Raw genomic sequence first — 21,512 nt, forward strand, 5'->3', positions numbered from 1 at the left:
TGTTTAATTAGCTGAAAGTTTGCAAAAATTACATCATGGACAAGAGGAAGAGGTGGACCATCTTATTTTCCAAACTTAATATAATTATAAAGAGGTCATAGATTTTGTCACTTTAAAAGTTATAAAAGCTAGACTTACTCATTAAACAAAATATGGAAAATACAGAAAAACATAAAGAAAATTGAAATAACCTATAATTTTCTTAAACAGGGTGAGGCATTATAACAATTATAGTGATCTCTCTCTCTGCCCTCAACTATTTTCTGAGCATATAGAGATATCAAAATTTATTTAACTACTGCCTTTCCCCATAGTTATTTAGGTTGTTTTTCTCCTGCCCACTCCCACTTTGTTATTATAAATATACCACAGAGAACATGTTTTAATGCATTTTGGTCTGCATTTCTAGTTACTCTTTAGTGGTTTTAGTGAGTTAAACCTTTGTAACAATTTTAAGGCCTGTTACTTACTGTTCAAAAATTCTTTTAAATGATTGAAAAGTTCTGGAAATGGGTAGTGGTGATGGTTGCACAACTTTTGAATATACTTAATGCCACTGAACGGTATGGTTAAAATAGCTAAAATTTTATATGGTGCATATTTTACCACAATTAGAAAATTCCCCCTCCCCCAAAAGCAAATAATAAAAAATATTAATTTTATGTCTAAAGATTTTTAGGTAAGAAAAAAAAACTTAGTGTCAATTTGGTCATATACATCAAAGGTTTAAAAATATACATACTTTTGCCCTGACTGATGTGGATCAGTTAGTTGGAACATTATCCTGTGAACCAAAGGGTTGTGGGTTCGATTTCCAGTCAGGGCACATGCCCAGGTTTGGGTTCATTCCCTGGTTGGGGTGCATGTGGGAAGCAGCTGATTGATGTTTCTCTCACTCCCTCTCTCTTCCTCTCTCTCTAAAGTAAATAAAAACATATCCTCAGGGGAGGATTAAAAAAAAAAGAAATGCACATACTTTTATATCCAGAAATTTTATCACTAAGTACTTACCCTAATCCTATATAATATAAAGGCAATATGCAAATTTAGCATCACTCTAGCACACAAGATGGCCGTCCTTATGTGGTCAAAGATGGCCACCCCCATATGGACATAAGATGGCCATCACAAAATGGCCAGCAGGGGAGGGCAGTTGTGAGCGATCAGACCAGCAGGGGAGGGCAGTTAGGGGTGACTGGGCCAGCAGAGGAGGGCAGTTGGGGGTGATAAGGCCTGAAAGGGAGGACAGTTAGGGGCAATCAGGCTGGCAGGGGAGCAATTATGCATCGATGAGGCTGGCAGTGGAGTGGTTAGAGTCAGTCAGGCAGGCAGGCGAATGGTTGAGAACCCACAGTCCTGGATTGTGAGAGAGATGTCTGACTGCCCTTGAGGGGTCCCAGATTGGAGAAGATGCAGGCTGGACTGAGGGATACATCCCCCCACCCCCATGCATGAATTTTGTGCACTGGGCCTCTAGTGTAGTAATAAAAGACAAAAATGTATTTATGGACAAAAATTTTTTTGGAAAGATTTTACTAATGTGTACTTCTACTGTCTTTCTAGTGATATTTCATCCAGCTTACTACATGTCCAACCATCTTAATTTTATTATCCACTCGCAGTGTCAAAGTCCATCTTACCCAACTTCTGTTCATATTCCTATAAGTCCTATCAAAACCAAGAAGTTTCAATAAGCCATATGATTGTTATTGATAAGAGAAATTGGGGAAACATTTAAAGGTCAGGGCTCAGGATTTCCACAATGCACAGCAGAAATTTAAGGAGGAGAAAACCATGGCTAGTGTTTACATATGCTATAATGCCCCAAATATATTGGCTCAAATGTGAATTCATGTTTTAATTTTCTTTTCTTGATAGGGATGACTGGATTCGAGTTGGCCTCTGCTATCCATCAAACACAATTTTTCAGATTACTTTTGGCTTTTTACAGCGGCATAACGGCTCGTTATCCAAAATGGAAGATTATGAGCCTGTGAATTCACTGGAAGAATTGCAGAGGAAGCCGTCTGAGAGGAAATTCTATTTTGACTCTGGCACGGGGTAATTCAGTGTGACCAGCAAATGAGAATTATTGCTGTTTTTCTTTAATGGAGAAATTACTGGTTCTTCAGCCTAACTAAGAATAGACTATGATGTGATGGCTCTCTAGACAAGCAGCTGATGTGGGTAATTCTCTGCTCATCGCTATTAGAGGCCTAGAGAACTAGAATGACTCATAATTATAGTTGGCAGTAGGAGCTGAGTGAAGATGTTTGCTGTATACCTATTAAGGCGATTTAGAAAGAGAAATTATCCTTGTCAATAAAGAACCAGTAGGCCCAATAGGAACTTAAACTAATTTCTTTCCTATAACAACTCTTGTAAGATGATTGTTTACATATGATATAGTTCATATTTCAGTGAAAGCTCATTTTTCTATTCCTTAAAGCTCTCTCTCTCTCAAGTTGACCTTGAGTTTTTAAAAATCACTGTATAACCGTGGCATATTTGCTTTCAACTCTCTCTAGGCTGCATCTTTCCACTTTTTAATTCTAATCCTGTTCTCCTGGGGTCCTGTTGGCTTTGTCTGCTCTTATCCAGTTACAGTCTCTCAGCCTTTGGGCGATGGTAGGCTCGATCTCCTGTACTCTTCCAGCAACTAGCATGCTCCTTAGCCCTTCCTTAAGCTGACATCCTCCTACGCCATTGCCTAGGCACCTTAGTAAAGACACTAATGTAAATAAGATGCATTTCCTCTGCGAATGCATAGCCCACTGAAGGATGTGGGCATGTAAAGCAGGTGACTGGAGAGGGAAGAAATTAAGTGCTAAAAGCCCTATTGTGGGATGTTCAGTGTGCCTTTTGAGGTGACCCAGAAGTTCAGCCTAAGGTAACCAGTGACATCCCAAGAGCGTGGCACTGGGACAGACTCTTGAATGAGTAGGAGGAGACAAAAAAGAGATGGGTGAAGAGCAATGTGGACGGATGCATGGAGGCATGGGAGAACGTGGCATGGCATGTTTGGGGGAAGACAAAGGTTCCAATTGGGGTGAGGGTGGCAAGTTTGATTTTGAGGGACAAGGTTGGGGGTTCAGGCAAGTACCTTGTTAGCCTTTGAATGAAATGCAACTTATTTTCCCTCCAGGGCACTTCCAGCAGTCAGTGTGGTCAGCTTAAAAAAAAAAAAAATATATATATATATATATTAATCATAATTGTCTTTGATTTTCAATTTCTAATTAGACTTAATCTGCTTGGGCTTTTACTCTGTAAATGACAGAACTTCCGCATTTCCAGTTGACTTTTCACAAAAATAAACAGAACAACCAAATTTGTAAGGACATTTTGGTGATCACATATTAATGATTACATGTGTAAAAGGATGGGAAATGTGTCATCATCTGGGTATTTCTAAAACCCCTTGGTCTTTGGGGTTTTAATTTTTTTTAATTACATTTATTTTGATTATTTTAATTGCCAGAAGATCTATGCTAACCAGGCTTGTAGCATTCCTTACAGATATAAGCTAAAATTATTGGATGCTGGGACAGTGGCTGATTTTTACCTCATAATTGCTACTTGACCTCATATTAAAATGTAAATTTTTGACTTCAATAATTGATTACATTTGATCAAGCCTTTAGAACATTGACTTTCTTTGCTCTAGAAGGACAAGGTTTGCTGACAGATGTTGGACTGCTGCCTAGAAGTTACTTTTCCATTCATCTTGGCAGTAGGGGGATAATTCAGAGTCCTCGGACTGCTCACTTCATTTGATTTTGGCCAAAGTACAGACAGAAGGACCTCAGGCCCATCTGCTCTTGGTCAACGTCGCAGGAATTGATTTGAAACCATTGCTTTTTTGAATTGACTTGAAGCCAAACGAAACACAGTTGCTGTTCTTATTCAAATTTTGTGCCATAAACCAAAATGATTTATAAACCAAAAAAAGAAAAGAAAAACATGCTGATTTACCAAATTCTAAACTCAATGCAAGTATAAAGTTTTCCGAGGAATTCTTGAGCCAAGCCAAATTCCATCCTTCCAAATCACCTGTTGAACTTAATTCAAACCAGAAATCAACTTTCATACCTTCTACAATGATTGAATCAGGCTACCAGAATATTTTCTGAAGGAGCATTGAGTTTGACATAGGAGCCTAGGAGGCTAGAAAGGGAAGAGAAACAACTTCATTAGTTTTATAATGTAGTTTTCTTTGAGGGGGAGAACTTACCTTATTAGAGAGATATACCTTTTAGCGAGGAGTTAAGTTTTTGTAAGTTTTCTGGAGGTGGTCTAACACTCAATGGGTCACTTTCTGTGTTGCCCAGGTTGCTGTTTCTGTATCTGAAAGCCCAGGGCCACAGGGATGGCCACAGTTACTGCTCATCTCAGGGATGTGAAAGAGTCAGGATCCAGGCGGCAACAGACTCAAAAGATACCAGTAACTGCATGGCTAAAGCATATCCCAAGTATTACAAGAAGCCGTCCGCCCTCAAGCGGATGCCAGCCATGCTCACCAAACCCTGCCAAGGCTGTGGGACCCGTCAGGTAAACTCGTGGGCTGTGGCCTGGAGAAAGTTCGGAAGGTTCTTTGCAGTAGGAGCATTTTTTGGGGGAAATATCTATCTGGCCAATTTGGAAATGTGGCATGGTTTCTCCTGAACTTTGGCCCGTGGTAGAATGCGATGCTCATAGAAGCAACCTTGTCCAAATTATAATAAAGATCCCGTCCTTCTCTGATACAGCAGTTTGCCCTGCATGACTGGATTTATTTGCTGTCATCTTTTTCCTTCTCAGATGTGATTCTGCTGCACTGTTGTTCCTTGGTTTACATGTCAGGGATGTGGAAAATGTTTTGTTTTCTTGGCAGTGTGATGTTTCTCTTCGGAAAATGCAACTGCTGGAGATGGTTTTATTTTGTTAAGGTGGAGAGTCCCCACTTCATTTGGAAGCAAATGCTATTTGTTTACCTGTAATTAAAAGGACAAGCTGGCTCCAGTTAGTTAGAAGTGAAATACTCCTCCTGAAGTATTTTTAATTAGCTGTTCTTCTTTTGGATCTTGAAAAAGCATTGCAATGAAAGGAAACCCAAAAATCAGGCACAGTGTTCCTTTCGAAGGAAGTCCGATCGATTCCAAGTACAAAAGAGGTGTAACTATTCACTAATAGTTAATCTTTATGTAAACAGATATGGGTTAAGGGGAATGGTTCTGAGTGTGGACCCCTAACCAGCAGCAACAGAAGCGCCAGAGGGCTTGTGAGAAATTGGAATTCCTGAGCCCAATTCCAATCCTGCCCAACCAGAAATTCCGGGGCTGGGACCCGCCAGTCTGGGTGTTAACAAGCCCAGCAGGGGATTCTGATACGTGTCCACATTTCATTGGGCTAAAGAATTTTTTAAAAAGCAAGAATTGCCACAGAAATATACGTGCTGCATTTAGACCTGATAATGCACAAAGCTACTACAGGTTTTCAAACTTCTCATCTATACTCTCGAGTCCCAGTTCAGAATACTGGTCTGAAAAGAATCTTCAAAAAGATTTGTTTGTGCTCGCTTCGGCAGCACATATACTAAAAAAGATTTGTGACTGTGTTTGCATAAAATGTTTACAAAGATGTGCATATAAAACACTTTTATGTAGTCATTTGTAGAATTGACTTTATTAACAAGATCACAACTATTTGAAACTTGTTATTGTTCCAGAAAACGAGGAACAAAACCTTCTCATAGAAATAGGTATAAAAGTTCAGGAAATAACTAGTTTGTCCTGGCTGATGTGGCCTGTGCCCGGGTTGTGGGTTCAATTCCCGGGGTGTACAGGAAGCAGCTGATTGATACTGTCACATTGATTTCTCTCCTCCCTTTCTCTCTCTCTCAAAATCATTGAAAACAAAACAACTGACTTGTTATCATTGAGTTTCTTTTGAGGCATCCTTTTGGAGGCAGATGAAATTGACATAAATGTGACCCTTTTTTCTCTGTTTAGGTGGTGTTTACTAGTGATCCTCATAAAAGCTACCTCCCCGTGCAATTCCAGTCACCCAGTAAGGTGGAGACTCAGCGCGGAGACCCGTCTGTCATCTCTGTAAGTACCATCTGGCGTGTGCACTGCTCCAGCTTTTCACTTTTATGTGTCACCCTGGTGACATCAGTTATTTTTGGCAACAGTCATTCGTTTGTGATCACATTTTGGTTATGGGTGGCAAGCGATACAATAGAGATATAAATATCTCCTAAATATTTACGTTTTTAGGTAAATATATTTTTAAAAATTTTTGTCTGTTTAGCTATCCCTTTTAGGTAAATGTTAAACTGTTCACACTGTTCTTCATGCATAATAGTGTTACAGGCGACCCAGGTTTCATTTTTATAAGAGAATAGGCATCTTGGGTTAAAAAACAATTGCCACAGGCAATCAAAATGTAGAAAACTGTGTTCAACCTTGCTGTTTGAAACTTAAAAAGAACTTTCAAAGTTGTTTGTTTAACATGTGGGCAGTGAGTTTTAGAACTTTTCCTTGGCCTTTTCGTATGAGGTTCCCTGGCTCCCAGTTTTCCGATGAGGAAAGTGAAGATGCAAAGTATTGGTTGTCTTTCCCAAGTGGGGTAAGAAGTGCAGGCCAGAGCCTCAGTGTCAGCATTAGAATGTGGGCAAAGAGCCAAGCCAGCCAGTGCTAACCAGCTCTTGGCATGTGGCCTGTCCAAAATCCGGCTGACTTGAGTGCCGCCATATAAAGAGCTCCTTGGGGAGGAGATATCTAGCCATCCAGCTATTTCTAGCCAGGGCCTGGGCCTGGTCTCACATCGTCTTTTTAGGAGCTTTTAAAAAAAAAAAAAAAAAAAAAAAAAATATATATATATATATATATATATATATATATATACACACACACACACACACACACACACACACACACACACATACTTTTTTTTTTTTTTTTTAAGAGAGAGGAAGGGAGAGGGATAGAGAGCTAGAAACATCAATGAGAGAGAAACATCGATCAGCTGCCTCCTGCATATCTGGGGATGTGCTCGCAAACCAATGTATTGAACCTGGGACCTTTCAGTCTGCAGGCTGACGCTCTATCCACTGAACCAAACCGGTTTCGGCAGCTTTTTTTTTTTTTTTTAAGTGGTGGGCAACACGTTCACAAATTCACATAAATGTGGAAAAGTTTCAGTCTTACTCTCTATTTCGTTCTCAGTTTTTCATTGTGTTAAAATATACATAACATAAAATTCACCATCTTCATCTTTGTTAAGTGTGCAGTTCAGTAGTATGAAATACATTCATTTTGTGCAACCATCACTTTTCACATGCATCTCCAGAACATAAATTTGACTTTTTGACAACTCTGAGTTAAGAATATCCCCACCAAAGGGAAGGATGAAATAGGGAGCATTTTTTAATCAACAGGCATAAAGTTTCAGTTGAGTAAGATGGGTAAGCTCTCCAGGTGCAGCTTGGTGTCTGGAGGGACTCAGTTGTATAAAGGAAGCAAGAGCTGGGTGCCCACTACAATACTAGATCACTAGATAAACATTTTTAAGTTACAGTAGAGTGTCGTATAACATTGTTAGTTTCAGGTATACAACATAGTGATTTTACATTTATATATCTTAGTAGAGGTCCAGTGCACAAAATTAGTGCACAGGGTGGGGGTCCCCTCAGCCCAGCCTGCACCCTCTCACAATCTGGGACTGTTGGCTTCTAACTGTTCACCTGCCTGCCGGCCTGATCACCCCTAGCTGTCCCCACCTGCCGGTCTAGTTGCCCCCAACTTTCCCCCTGCTGACCTGGTCACCCCCAATACTCTTACCCTCCCCCCACTGGCCTGGTCGCCCCCAAATGCCCCCCCCCCCCCCGCCAGCCTAGTTGCCCCATGCAGCCTGCTTTTCAGTCATTTGGTTGTCCCTCACTAACCCCCCTGTTGGCCTGGTCACCCCATGCAGCCTGCTGTTCAGTCATTCATCCGGCTGTTTTGGTCATGATGGCCCCTGGCTTTTTATATATTAGGATGATGTGATTACTATGACATATCTAGTAATCATGTCACTGAACAATATATTATTGATTATATTCCCTGTGCTATACAGTCACTAGATAATTAAAGAATATATTGTTTTGCCCAGAAAACCTCCAACAGGCCATGCCACAGGGTCTGAAGGCACTGTTTCACTCTATTGCTATATACTTTAGGTGCCTAGGAACGTAGAAAAGACACAGGACATGTTTTTTTGTCATATTTACCAGTAGTACTTTTCACATGAATTTCCTGAAAAGCCTTTGCTAGGACATGGCATTGCTTTATCTATTTTTTAATTATTTTTTATTTTTTATGGAAAGTGTTTTATTTCCTTTAAGCTTTAGGTTTTGGGGTGGGATAGTTTGAGTGTGTTGAAGATCATTTTATATTTCCCCCCAAATATATCTCAATTTTAAGTATTCAAATTTTTATTTTTATTTTTTGAAATAAATAAGAAATGCCTCTTGTTGCATTTCTAAAAATTTAATTTAAAAATTTTCATCACCATTTATACTCTCAATGCCCCCTCCCCTCCTCCCTCACCACACACACACAATCACCAACCACACTGTTGTCCATGTCAGATTTTTAGAAATAAGAGAATCATTTCCAGTCTTTCAAAATCTAAAATGGTACTTAGTTTACTTGAAGCATTTACAGAACCATCCTCTGGATTAGATACATTTAAACACAGCTAAAAGGCCATTTTGCTTTCTGGCAGATCAGATTAGAAATAGTGATTAGAAATGAAATTTAAATATAATTTCTCCCCGTGAGAATAAGGGATAGTGGTGACTGTATTTCTCCTTTATTAGCTTTTGGTATAGTTTATAATTTTAAACAGAAACAGTGCTTAACTCAGTATTGAATCATTTTTCAGTCTAATAAGTTCTTTTTATTCCTTTCTGGCTGAGAAATGAATGAATTTGGATGTGTTTAAAATTCATTTTTTTAAAGGTATCAAACTGTTCTTTTAAAGGGGACGACTGTAAGTTATACAGTATAATAATATACTCGTGACTTAAAAACTGGTAAAGTTACCATATTTTCACTTTGATTTCAAAGAAGATGAAACGATGGAGATGAGGCAATCTAGCTCGCTGATCTTCCAAACCTGAGCTCCATTGCCGGAGGAGGGGGAGGGTAGGTTTTTCTGAATCAGTGTGACAGTAAGTGAGCTGAGCTGCACTGTACAGGCTGCCACCTGATTGCTGAGTTAGAAAGCTGTGACCCCAATGAGAGAGTATGTGTGTAAGAACGAAGGTGTTGGCCCATGCCCTATTAGGGCACATGCCCAGGTTGCAGGCTTGATCCCCAGTAGGGGGTATGTAGAAGGCAGTTGATCAATGATTTCCCCTCATTGTTGATGTTTTTATCTCTCTCTCCCTCTCCCTTCCTCTTAAATCAAAACCAATAAGATGCTCAGAGCATTTTATCCAGTCTGTAAAGTCCAGTCAAGGCAAAGTCAGTGAGCACACAGCACAGTTTCCGTTATCGGCAGAGAAAGAGTGAATGGAACGTAGCATCTGGTGCAATTGCATTTGTGGGTGTGGAAGACAGCGGGATGGGCTGGAGAGAGGGGTCCTTCCAGAGATACTGAAATGGTGATGACAGCAGCTGTTTTTGTGTCCTCAGGTCAACGGCACCGACTTTCCCTTCCGAAGTGCGGGTGTCCTTCTCCTCATTGTGGATGCCTGCAGCGTTCCCTTCCGGGTGACGGAAAAGAAGTTTTTCCCTCTTGCTGATGTCAGCCTCGTGGGGGTGTATTTAAAAACAGGCATCCCTCCGAGGTAGGTGAGACTTGTTCCACAAAGGGACAGTCACATGATCGGTGACACCTGGTTCACCCTGAGCTTTGGTTTGTTGACCTGCCCTTATAACTGTGGGCATTTGGGACTCTTGAAAGGTTTTTATTCCTTTCTCGTTTGTGTGGTCTGAGCTGCTTGTCATTGTAAACCTCGGCTTCTCAGTAGCGGGACTTAGCCCACCTGGTGTGGCTCAGTGGTTAAGCATTGACCTATGACCCAGGAGGTCACGGTTCGATTCCTGGTCAGGGCACATGCATGGGTTGCAGGTTCTATCTCCAGTGTGAGGATCTCTCATCATTGATGTTTCTATCTCTCCTTCTTCCTTCTTCTATGAAATAAAAAACAAAAATAATGGGAGCTTGGATGTTAGAAGAGTTTTCAGATGGTGGGAAGGTTTGTATAAGGAGAAAAGCTCAATATTCAGACTATTACTCTCTATGTTTTAGTAATACATTTATCTACATTGCTTCCGACTCACTCAGAAAGCTCATAATCATTTTAAAACATTTAAAAAAAAATCCTCACCCGGGAATACTTTTTTCTATTGATTTTTTTAGGCAGGGTGGAAAGGAGGGATGAAGCAGAGAGAGAGAAAAGGAGAGAGGCATTGATATGAGAAAAATGAGAAAAACACATTGATTGGTTGCCTCCCCCCCACACCCCAACTGGGGCCAGGGATCGAGCCTGCAACCAAGGTAGGTGCCCTTGACCGGGAATTGAACCCTCAACCCTTGTGTCTAAAGGCCGGTGCTCTAAACACTGAGCTACTGGCCAGGGCTTAAAACAATTTTTTAGACAGTTTTACCTTAGCAGCCCTCTGTGCCTCTGATGGAACCTTAGACGGCAACATGCAGTGACTTGGTAGATGAGTTTGTGGTCTCACTTTTCAGAGCCCCTAGTCTAATTAGTTCCTCTTTGTTTAATTTCTGAAGAAAGGTGTGCAGGAGAGAAACCTCTCCTTTTCTAAGTTGGTCAGATGCTGCCTGGAGGCCAGGAGAGGAGTTCAGGCTCCTCCCTGCCCCCTGGGCTTCACTTCAGACATCGATTTATCACCAGCCTTCATTTAGGGAAGCACATTCGCTTCCCGGGGATTAAAGGCCCATCCAACATTAGGCTCCTCCTCCGTTGGTCTCATCATATGTGCTCTTCACACATCAGAGAACCGGAGCTCATTAAGTCCCATAAATCACTGGGTTATTTGAGTGTCGTTTCCAATGTGTCCATATAGCTCTATCTAGCTTAAGACACTTGTAGGGAATTCCTTTCCCAGGCCTTGGTTTCCTTTAAGGATTTAAAGATTTTTCCTAATGATGAAAGGACACGCACTTATTCCACCTAAAACAATCTAGTACATAAGTCTCACCAGAGATATTTAGGACAACATAGTAAGTCCTGTAAGTCAGCCTACAGATTTACGAGTTACAGCCAACTCATTAAAATGTCAGTAGGTTGTTATTAGGAAGGCTTCTGAGCTACTTGTAGTGCTGTTTCTTGATCTGCTGATTACACGAGTATGTTTGGTTTGCAAAAGTTGAATTGTTGCACCCTTAGGAGTACTCTTCTGTGGGTACGTTGTCTCTTAACAAAGTGTTAGGAAGTTATGGTGCAACTGGCAGTGACTTCTAGGGACACTGGGTGGGTGTGGGGTGCAGGTGGGTGAGGGGACCTGCAGGTGATAGCATGGGAGCAGCCTGAGTCACTGTGACCGTTGAAGAAGGTCAGGCCGCAGGGTTGCTATGGTCAGACCTTTGGTCTGATTCTGGGCTTAGTCACTACTGCTGTTAGAACAGCTTTAACAAAACCCACACCAATGTGAAACTTAGGAATCTTACTAAGAAATGTCAAGACCCATATTAATAAAATAAATGCTTTACTATAGGATATAGAAGAGATGACTAGAAGGAGAAACATTCCTCTTTTCTGGATGGAAAGTTAATAGTGTGTGGATTCATTCTAACTAAATTAGAGATTTAATGTATTTCCATTAGTCCCAGTTGGTCACTTTTCCATTGTATTTCACATATGACAGTGCGGTTCAGCAGGGAGAATCAATGTGGGAGAGCAATAAAATACAACTTAAGTTAATACAAGGGGCTTATTGTATATTAAAATAAACCATGAAGTCATAGTGATTAAGCTAGTGTGGTATTGGCAGAGGAGAGATCAGGAGAAGAGAGGATCCACAAACACATTTGAATATTTGTGTTGATATACTGCATAATAAAGACAAAAGTTTAAACCAAACCATGGGGAACAGATTTTATTTTGTTTTGTTTTTTTAATTTGTGTTCATTTATTTTCTTAATAAATAGATAAAAAGAGCATCTGAAACAAACAAAACTAATTTCCCCTGTAACAATGGTTTTTTCCATAAAAGGTCTCTGTCCCAAGCACCCACTAGGTCGGCTGACCTAAAATAACTTGTTTTCCCTACAATTAGAGACCTCTTGTAATAGTAACATAGGTCGTAGGTGGGGCAGGGAACTTGTAATAGCAGGAATGAAAAAACATCTGGGTTCTTTCTGTTTCATTTTGAGTTCCGCTTTTATCTAGTATTTTTATTCTCTACTGCACCCAATTTTCAACTGGTGTGCAACAAGAATTTTTAAAGTGTGCTTTATTAACTATTGAGTTAGGGACACAACATCTTTTCCTTTTGATTGTCAAATGCAAAAATGACAACAGCCAACAGAACAATAGCCGTCCTGTGTGAATAATCAAATTTAATACTTTTTTTTTTTTTTTTGGCCAGATCAGCAACAGATATATTTTTTTTGGTGTTTCACAGAATTTTAGTCATTAGTTTTTGTGTGCCATGAAGTGAAAAGGTTGGGAATCACTGCTCTACTGTATATACTTCATAACGGAACCCAGCAAATACATGTGGAATTATTGAAATTTGCTCTGACTTTTCTAACTTTTACGTACAGGTCCGTTGTTCTATTGAGCACAAGAGGAGAAATAAAGCAGTTGAATATTTCAGATTCATTAATACCTCTGGGATTAGCCAAACCAGCTCATCTTTCCAACAAAGGTTAGTATTTGTATTCTTCTACAAAGTGCCTAGGAGTTCACATTTGTTATGGTGAAATGCAGCTACCAGGCTGTTTTCATGAGCTTATTTTGCTCATGTATCATGAAGATGCTTCTAAATAAGGAGATTGTGTTAGAGGAAGTGTGCTTCGATGTGGTTTGTTATTCGGGACACGAGGTGGGTGGTAAGAGTTCATTTGCTGAGTAAGGAGGTGTAGTTTTGCTTTTTTTTTTTTTTATAGCCGTCTTTGTTTTGCTCACCTCCAACATTATGTTGCCTAGAACAAGGAGTTGTACAAATTGAACTTTTCTGTGTTTTTTTAGGGAGCACCATATTTTTGGGATTCAGCGGAAACTCTAAACCATCATGGACTAAGCTATTTACCAGTCCTGCCGGCCAGGGCCTTGGGCTGCTGGAACAGTTCGTCCCTTTGCAGCTGGAGGAATATGGTTGTCCCAGGATCGGCGCTGTCCGCAGGAGAGACCTGGAGCTGTTAAAGCAAACTTCAAAAGCACATTAGAGACTAACTGTAACTTAAGTGCTGGGGGAGAAAAATGTGAACTAACTTATTTAATTTATGGCATTTTAAAATGACACTGTTAACCCAACGGAACCATTTTCCTGTTTGATACAGAGAGGGGAGAAAAGAAAAGAGTTTAACGTGATTGCTTGAATACCAGCTCATGCACCTTGTAGTTGTACAGAATGTTAAGAATTTATTTGTATTTGTTAGGCTGGTATACGCAGAGAGCAGTTCTCTTGCTCCTCACCTTCCACCCCTGTGTTTTGTAGTGACCGTAGGCAGTGCTACACCTGTCACATGATGGGATGTCATAGGGGCGGGGTGGGGGCGGGTGCGGTGAGGGCTTCTGAGAATCAGCCCGAGTCCCCAAGAGGACCGGCTCTTGTAGCACCTTGGATACTTGAAGTCTAGTGCTGAGTTGTGTCATTGACTTTGGGTCAGCAGCTGACGTGGGTGGCTGGCATATTCAGGGATGCCTTGGGCCCTGGTTCTGGGCAGCCTTTGAGGATTTTCTATGATACTGAATGATAGAACTTTCAGTGGCAACTCAGGCCCAGCTCATGCCCATTTTTTTGCCTGGACATGTGCTATTTTTATTCAGTTGTGTCTCGATTTCTTCTAAGGGTTCAACTTCCCAACAGGAAGTAGTACATTGGGACAAAGGGCTTTTAGGGACTAGACATCCCTTTAATCTGTGACCATTGGGCAAAAATCTGACCTACACCGAAGTCTGTTGGGACCATTTTTTGCAGCTTTAATCCTTTAACCGTTTGGACTGTATATTTGTGTTTAAAATGCAGACCTGAGCTGAATATTTACTTACTTTTTTTTTTTTTTTTTTTTTTTTTTTTTTTTTTTCAAAGAAGAAGCAGGCTGTTTTCCTGAACTGTAAACTCAAGTCATTTCAACTTGCACAAAGGAAGTCTGTTTATAGAGTTGCTCCTGCACCCAGGTTTTTTGCTGTTTTTGTAGATTTTTTTTTTTTTTTTAAAGCTTTTCTGCTCACCATCCTGCCAAGAAAACGGCAGAAAGCGTAACGATGCCCCAAAATATTGTACTCAGGGGGGAGGGAAAGGGGAGCGCCTTTTCAGGATCAGATCGTAGAGGGGACATGCAGAAACGAATGCCTTCATGGTCAGTCATCTTTATTAAATGGTTAGAGCCGGTTTTAAAACGGTGCCACGGGGCCCTCTGGCCTTCCGCTGGCTGCATGCATCTCCTGCCCACGAGAATTGCCTGAGGCAAAAGGACATGAGCTCCTGGCCCAGGACACCACCACCCCGAGAGTAAAGAAGCATCAGAATGCCTTTACCTCCTAAACCCACAATGCTTGCAGCGAAGTGGAGGAATGGCCACAGCGAGATCGTAGGGAGTGTGTTCAGGCTGACGCTGGCCCTGAGTGCAGACAAATTCCCGCTCCTCTTCCAGGAGCCTCAGCATTTGGCCCATCTCTTGTGTCCAGGAGAGACTGCAGAGCAGCTCTGTGACTTCTGTTACTTTATGACACATGCTACCTCAAAGCGCTACCGAGAAACCTTTCTAACTGTAAGTGCTCTTCCTGAGGGCACGCGTCTTAATCAATGTGTAGGGGGGGGGTTTGTGTGTCTGTCTGTTTTGTACATTGATGAGTGAGGTCTTACCGATTAAATATATTATTGGATCATGGTTCCTGACGGGGATTAGCTTGAGTGTGTGTGTGTGTGTGTCTGTGTGTTTTATGACTTAAATATTTGTGTGTGTGTGTGTCTTTTAGAGTTTGGCTCTTTAAAGATTTGGAGAGAATATGTAATATAGTTCTAAGGCACTCGGTTTTTCTGATTTATATGCTAATTATCGGGCCCTAAGTTAAATAAATAAAAATATGTGTGCATGTATTTTTTTCCCCCCGAGTGTGTGTGGCTATGTATCTAGCAACCAGTCAACCAATCTGTCATTCTTAAATGCCATATTTCAGCTGTAAAGAAGTTAACTGGCAGAAACGAGAAAGGGAAAACTGTCCACTAAGTAGGTATTGCCAAGCTAAGCTTCAGAGGGGTAGGGATTATTCTCCAAGGCAGAGGCCCTCAGCCTTGGCTGCACCTTGGAATCACTTGGGAGCTTTGAACATGTGGAGCCCTGGGTCTCATCCCCTCCCCAACCCCTACATTTAGATTTGATTGGTATGGAGTGCAGCCTGGACAATGGAATTTTTTTAAAGCTCTCTGAGTGGTTCTAGCATGCAGCCTGGTTTAGGAACCACTGCACTAATATAATAGGGCCACTGTTTAACTCCAGTCTGCAATTTCTTGTGACAAAAACAAAATTCCATTTATTATTTTTATTTGCTATTCTTACGTTTTAGAACTCATCGTCCGTCCTAAACAAAGCATTTTACTGTTCTCTTCTTTTAATAGAACTTTTCAATGCAGTTTTTAGTCCTTACCTCCAATTGTTAAATTGGGCACCTGAAGTTATATACACATTTTGGCCACTGGGAACTAAGCAATCTGTTTTATTACTACTGAGAAAATGTATTCAGAGGTCATTTATAAGTTCATAAGCATTTTCCATCAAGTGAGGCAATTGGTTGAGCTCCAGAAATGTGGCCATCCACCCTTCAGTCAGCTGATGGGAGACACAGGGCCTCCTCATAAGTCAGCAACTCTTACATCTTTGCTGTGAGATGCCTGCCCCGCCGCCGGAACCAGCGCACTGTCTGTTGCCAGCTGAGGCTGGAAGAGTGCTTGTGGGAAGATGAAAGGCAGATACAGTCTCATAGAAGATGACTCCAAAGCAACCGCTAAGCTGATGTTTAGACAGGGAGGGGAGGGGTTATTTATGACTCCTCTGTTCTCCAGTTCCATCAGGAGAGAACACATCCTCAAGCCATTAAATGGATTAGTTTGTTTGAGGAGGGGTGGGCAAGGAGGTGATGGATAGAGAGGCTTGAATGTTTCAGATAAGTAGGTGTTTATTCCTTGAGAGATGAGGTAATGTTTGGATAAGTCCAGTTGAAAGGCTGTTCAGTGAGCAGGAATGCTCTTAGTTAATGGCAAGTGTTCTTTTTCCCCAGTTGATCCTAAGTAGTTAAGTATTTAGATTTCCATCGTGATAATGTTTGTTGTTTCCATGATGCAGACTTGGAGTTTATCCTCCAGAATCCTTGTTTGGGTTTCAGATACTTATGGAGCCATGTTTAATAAGGAAAAATTCTCCTAGAGGTGTAGACTGAGTGGGGATAATTGGGTAACAGATTTGCATCATTACTGTTAGTCTTAACTTGGTAATGGCCCAGTCTGCTAGAAATGTGAGCTGACACGCTGGGCTGGAACAGATTTTCAACATAAGGTCAGGGAGGAGAAAAACTCAAGGACAGGCACCCTCAGTTCCGTGTTCACAAATAACAACGTGTTCACATTTTATGGGATCACTGGAGTCATTGGGAAGGTTTTTTTTTACCCTCATTTATCTTCAATCTGAGAGAGAAGCTGAAAAAAGGATGCTAATTAGGCCCTGGGGTTGTGGGGAAGGGCACTCACACTTTTTTTTTTTTTATGTAATAAAATTCTAGAATGACCAAACTATGAAGATTCATAAGTGAGGAACTATGCCCCACAGGGCATCCAAAAGCATCAGCCAAAGCAAGTAATGAAAATGTTCTATCTGAAAATATAAAAAGGAGGTAAGAAAACTACTTCATAGATTTGCTCCCCGTCCCCTCTTCCCCCATCTCAGATAGACAGTGTGATTACTCTGGGTATGAAAAGCGCTAACAAATTTAAGGTTCATCCTCCGGAAAAAGCTCAGACCTGATGACAACAGTTGACTCTCAGGGTTTGCCAGACTTACCTACACAGGCCAGACCTGTCCCCTTGACTGGTTTCGTACCAGTTCTGAACTAAGAACGGTTTTTACATCTTTAACTACAACATGTTGGAAAAAGTCAAGAAGAGGAGGAATTTATGATGTGAAAATTGTGTCCATGAATGAAGTCGCACTGGAAGGGAGCCACACTCATTTGCTCACATGTTGACCGACTTGCATATTTAATGGCAGATTTGAGCCGTTGCCACAGAGACTACGTGTATGGCCTGCAGAGCCAGAACTATTTCCTATGTGTTCCGTTACTGAAAAAGTTGGCTGACCCTTGGTCTCCCTGAAGGGTATACTGGTGTTCATTGTACTGCTCTTGGGGCTTTCCTAAGGTTTGAGAGTTTTTTAAAATAGAAGGTTTAGGGGGAAAAAAACAACACAAAACTTGCATCAGAATCCCCTGAGGTGCTTATTGAAAATGCAGAATCCCAAACCCTAGTTCAGACGGAAGAATTGGCATCTCTGGGAGCTGACGCTGGCAATATGATTTTATAACGAGCTCCTTCCGTGGGTCTCAGGAGCACTCAAGTTTGAAAACCCCATAGAGGGGAGCCCCATTATTTCCCCCTGATAGGTGAGTGCATCTGAGTAAATCTGAATGTTGGGTTTTTAACCCTGATGACTCCATTCTACATCATCTTCCCCCAAACTCTTTGTGAATTAATGCAGGGCAAGTCCTGTGCACAGCACAATATGTGGCCATTACTGGGGCAAAGGCTTAGAGCCCTGTAGTAAAGTCCTCTCTCCACTGAGTGTGAAATTGTCACTGTTGTAATGATTCCATTAGTGACAGTTATCCCTACAATAGGATCCCAGCCATCCTTTGTTTTCTGCAAGTTCTTTTTATCATTTTAAGGAGTTTAAAGGGAAATATGTATGTATAACCCCAAGCGGGCTATGCAGACTAACAAAAACAAGTTTCTTTGCATTTGAACGGACCCATGTCCACCGTAATTATGCCCCATGTATCAAAGCACTGATTGGTAATTACAGATCTTTTTTAAGGTAGGATGATTTATTTCATACAAGCAGTTTTTGAATACATGAACTTCATGGCAGCGGTGGGAGGTGGTTGGATGGCCTTGGGGGATGATAAAATTGGTCTTTGCCACCAGGAAAGAAGGTGGGACACTATCTGGGAAAGCCTAACAGGTTTACTTTCTGCCTCCAGCTTACATGGATCATAAATATCCAATTCTTTATTCTTTTTTTTTTTTTTTTTTTAATATTCTTTTACTGATTTCAGAGGAAGGAAGAGGGAGAGATAAAAACATCAATGATGAGAGAGAATCATTGACCGGCTGCCTCCTGCACACCTTGAGCCCACAACCCACGCATGTGCCCTGGCTGGGAATCAAACGATGATTTCTTGGTTCATGGGTCAACATTCAACCACTGAACCATGCTGGCCAGACAATACCCAGTTCTTGAGGGAGGAAGGCTTAGTTCAGATAGGTTTTTGGTGGGGGAGAGTATAGGGTTTACAAATCTCAGGAGGCCAGGAGCACCATGAGCTCCTCATGTTGACAGGAGGAGTTCTGACGGAGGAGAGACCATGCCAAAAAGTTGTCCGTCTGTTTCCAAAACGTGCATGTGAGTAGTTAGTGGACTCGAGATGCTCTGTTGCTCTGGGTATGTATAGTGGTCACCAAACTTGGTTTGATGCCAGCTAAGGCTCTTTACCAGTGGTGTTGCTTTGAGCAGTTTCCTCCTGCTGATCCTCAGCTTTCTCATCTATAAAATGGAGCTGCTAATACTTTGTAAAGTTACAAAGGGAATTATATGAGAACTAGAGGCACGGTGCACAAAATTCTTACACTCGAGGGAGGGGGGTCCCTTAGCCTAGCCTGTGCCCTCTCACAGTCTGGGAGCCTTTGGGGGATGTCTGACTGATGGCTTAGGCCCACTCCCTGGCAGTCAGACATCCTTAGTGCTGCTGCAGAGGCTGGGGAGGCTCCTGCCACTGCTGCTGGGCTCTCCAGCTGTGAGCCCAGTTCTGGCTTTGAGCGTCTGCCCCCTGGTGGTCAGTGTGCATCATAGCAACCGGTTGTTCCACTGTTCGATTAATTTGCATATTAGCCTTTTATTATATAGGATAGCCATGGTTCACAGACACGGCTTGTCATCAACAATACTCAGGTGGTTTGTCTTAAAAAAAAAAAAAAAAAAATCAGATTTCCAGACATCTCTGAATTCTAACTTAGTAGTTTTCCAAAGGCCAAGGATTAGGAAATAAATGCATTTTTTTCAAAACAAACTTATGAAATAATGCCAGATTTGGGAACCACTGAAAACACCCTGTGAAAGCCATTGCCCTACTTTTACGTACTTCCTTTACTCACTGTGTATCCAGACAGCAGGCCCTCAGGCAGGTGGTCCTAGATGAGTGAACTGGTTTGAGCATCCCCAGGAGGTTTGCTTTGATGCCCTCAGTGGACCAACTGTGTACGAACTGGAGCTGTGAAACGTGGGAAGACCACTCTGAAATGGAATTGTTGCTGCACCCTCTTCTGCCACTGGTGTGTGCAGTTTCCTGCTGCTCATTTTTTTTTTTTTTTTTTTTGCAATTTTTGTATTAATTTTAATGGTAAAAGGGAACAAGAGTAAAAACCTGATAGTTCACTTATATTGCATAACAAGCTAACCAAACTGGACATGGAGGATAAGTCATAAAACAAATTATTTTACTTATTGTTTCTATGACTCTTTTTTCGATCAGATTTCTGTCTTTTCAAATAGGACTGAGGTATAGTACATTGACAAAAATAAAAAAAGGCAAACAAGAATAGTGCCAAAGTAACAGATACCCAAAACCAAATATCATGTCAGGAAACATCATATAGAACCATTTTGTCAGATTAGATCCTGCTGCTCATTCTCATGAGGAGAAACCTCAGTTCAGCTAATGGCTTGTCTCTTCTAATCCTTTTTATTATAAACAAGCACAGAATGAAAACAACTCATTAGTAATGATCTCTCCCTTAGTACCTAAAGCACCCACATTTTCAGTCTTTCTTATCAAATAGGGAAATGTTAACATGCAGTGCAATGGTCTGAGCCGATTTATCTGGCAAGCTGAAGGTGAGGACTTGGAAAAGGAGCTCTTTGGGCAGCAAGCCTTCCTGTGTTTCTGCACCCCATTTCTTCCTACTAGTGCCTCCACCCCCTCCTTACTGCCCAGCATCCACTGCTGCAGCCTTATTTTATTGGGGAAGACCATATTCTCAGACCGCGCTACCTTTCACTCCCCATCACTGCCTTTAGGATCCTTAGTTCTTGCTAAACTCATTCAAAATCAGTTTGGTCCTCATGTCTGAAACAAATTCCCTCTTAGGCAACAATGCTATTTTAATATCTGCCCACAGTGTCTATAATGTTAAAAGTAACGTGCTCCTGGAAGTTTTACTTAACTAATTTGGTGGTGGTTATTGGTTTTTTAATTTAAATATATTTTATTGATTTTTATAGAGAGGAAGGGAGAGGGATAGAGAGTGAGAAACATTGATGAGAAAGAAACATTGATCAGCTGCCTCCTGCATGCTCCCCACTGGGGATGGAGCCCACAACCAAGGTACATGCCCTTGACCAGAATTGAACCCAGACCCTTCAGTCTGCAGGCAGACGCTCTATCCACTGAGCCAAACTAGCTAGGACTGGTTGGTTTGTTTTTAAAGCAATTTGCCTTCCTGCATACTCCACCTACATGAGGTTGATGCCATCTATAGAGGAAGTTACAGATTTGGAAAACCCAATAACTAGATAAGCAGTCACTGGGTAACTGAGTCAGTACCATCTAAAGGATGTGAGCACTTGTATTTGAATGGCATCCCCCCAGATCATCCTCAGAAAGGCTATAGATAAAACTTTGATTTTCCTCCTGAACACCAGGACAGGATAAGGATCCCTACTTGGCTCTGAAACATATAATCCATTTGGATTCCAGACCCCGGGTCTTGGCACAAGAAAGCTCACTTATCCCAACATCTTCCTGAAGCTGTGCTCTGTGAGCTCGGGAGAATCCCCTTTGTTTGTAGTGTCTTGCATTTCTGTAAATCACCTTTTTTTAATAGCTGAAAGGAAGAGATTTGGTAATTACAGCTTTCCTTTGTTGCAGCTTTATATTGAAAACATATGCCAGCCAGGCTAAGCAAGGATCCAAGTACATAGATGATATATAAACAAGATTAGGAATCATAAGGATTAGGGGCTTCCTGTGTAGTGTTATCCAGAGGAAGAAGGTCAATTACAAACACAATTTGTGTGTG

General features: G+C 41.3%; 1 protein-coding gene across 2 annotated transcripts in view; it reads left to right on the plus strand.

The window, feature by feature from the left end:
* CEMIP2 (cell migration inducing hyaluronidase 2) overlaps positions 1 to 15,269 on the plus strand; it is a 74,672-nt gene extending 59,403 nt beyond the window's left edge. For both annotated transcript variants that reach the window (XM_084899472.1, XM_084899471.1), the window contains exons 19-24: positions 1,879 to 2,061; positions 4,332 to 4,551; positions 5,991 to 6,089; positions 9,666 to 9,820; positions 12,769 to 12,872; positions 13,196 to 15,269. In XM_084899472.1, coding sequence (XP_084755598.1) covers positions 1,879 to 2,061; positions 4,332 to 4,551; positions 5,991 to 6,089; positions 9,666 to 9,820; positions 12,769 to 12,872; positions 13,196 to 13,392 — 958 coding nt within the window. In that variant the 3' untranslated portion in view covers positions 13,393 to 15,269. The remainder of the gene's footprint in view (positions 1 to 1,878; positions 2,062 to 4,331; positions 4,552 to 5,990; positions 6,090 to 9,665; positions 9,821 to 12,768; positions 12,873 to 13,195) is intronic.
* The last annotated feature ends 6,243 nt before the right edge of the window (positions 15,270 to 21,512 follow it).

The sequence above is a fragment of the Pipistrellus hanaki genome (assembly GCF_964339955.1).
Source record: "Pipistrellus hanaki genome assembly, chromosome: 11".
Classification (NCBI taxonomy): Eukaryota; Metazoa; Chordata; class Mammalia; order Chiroptera; family Vespertilionidae; genus Pipistrellus; species Pipistrellus hanaki.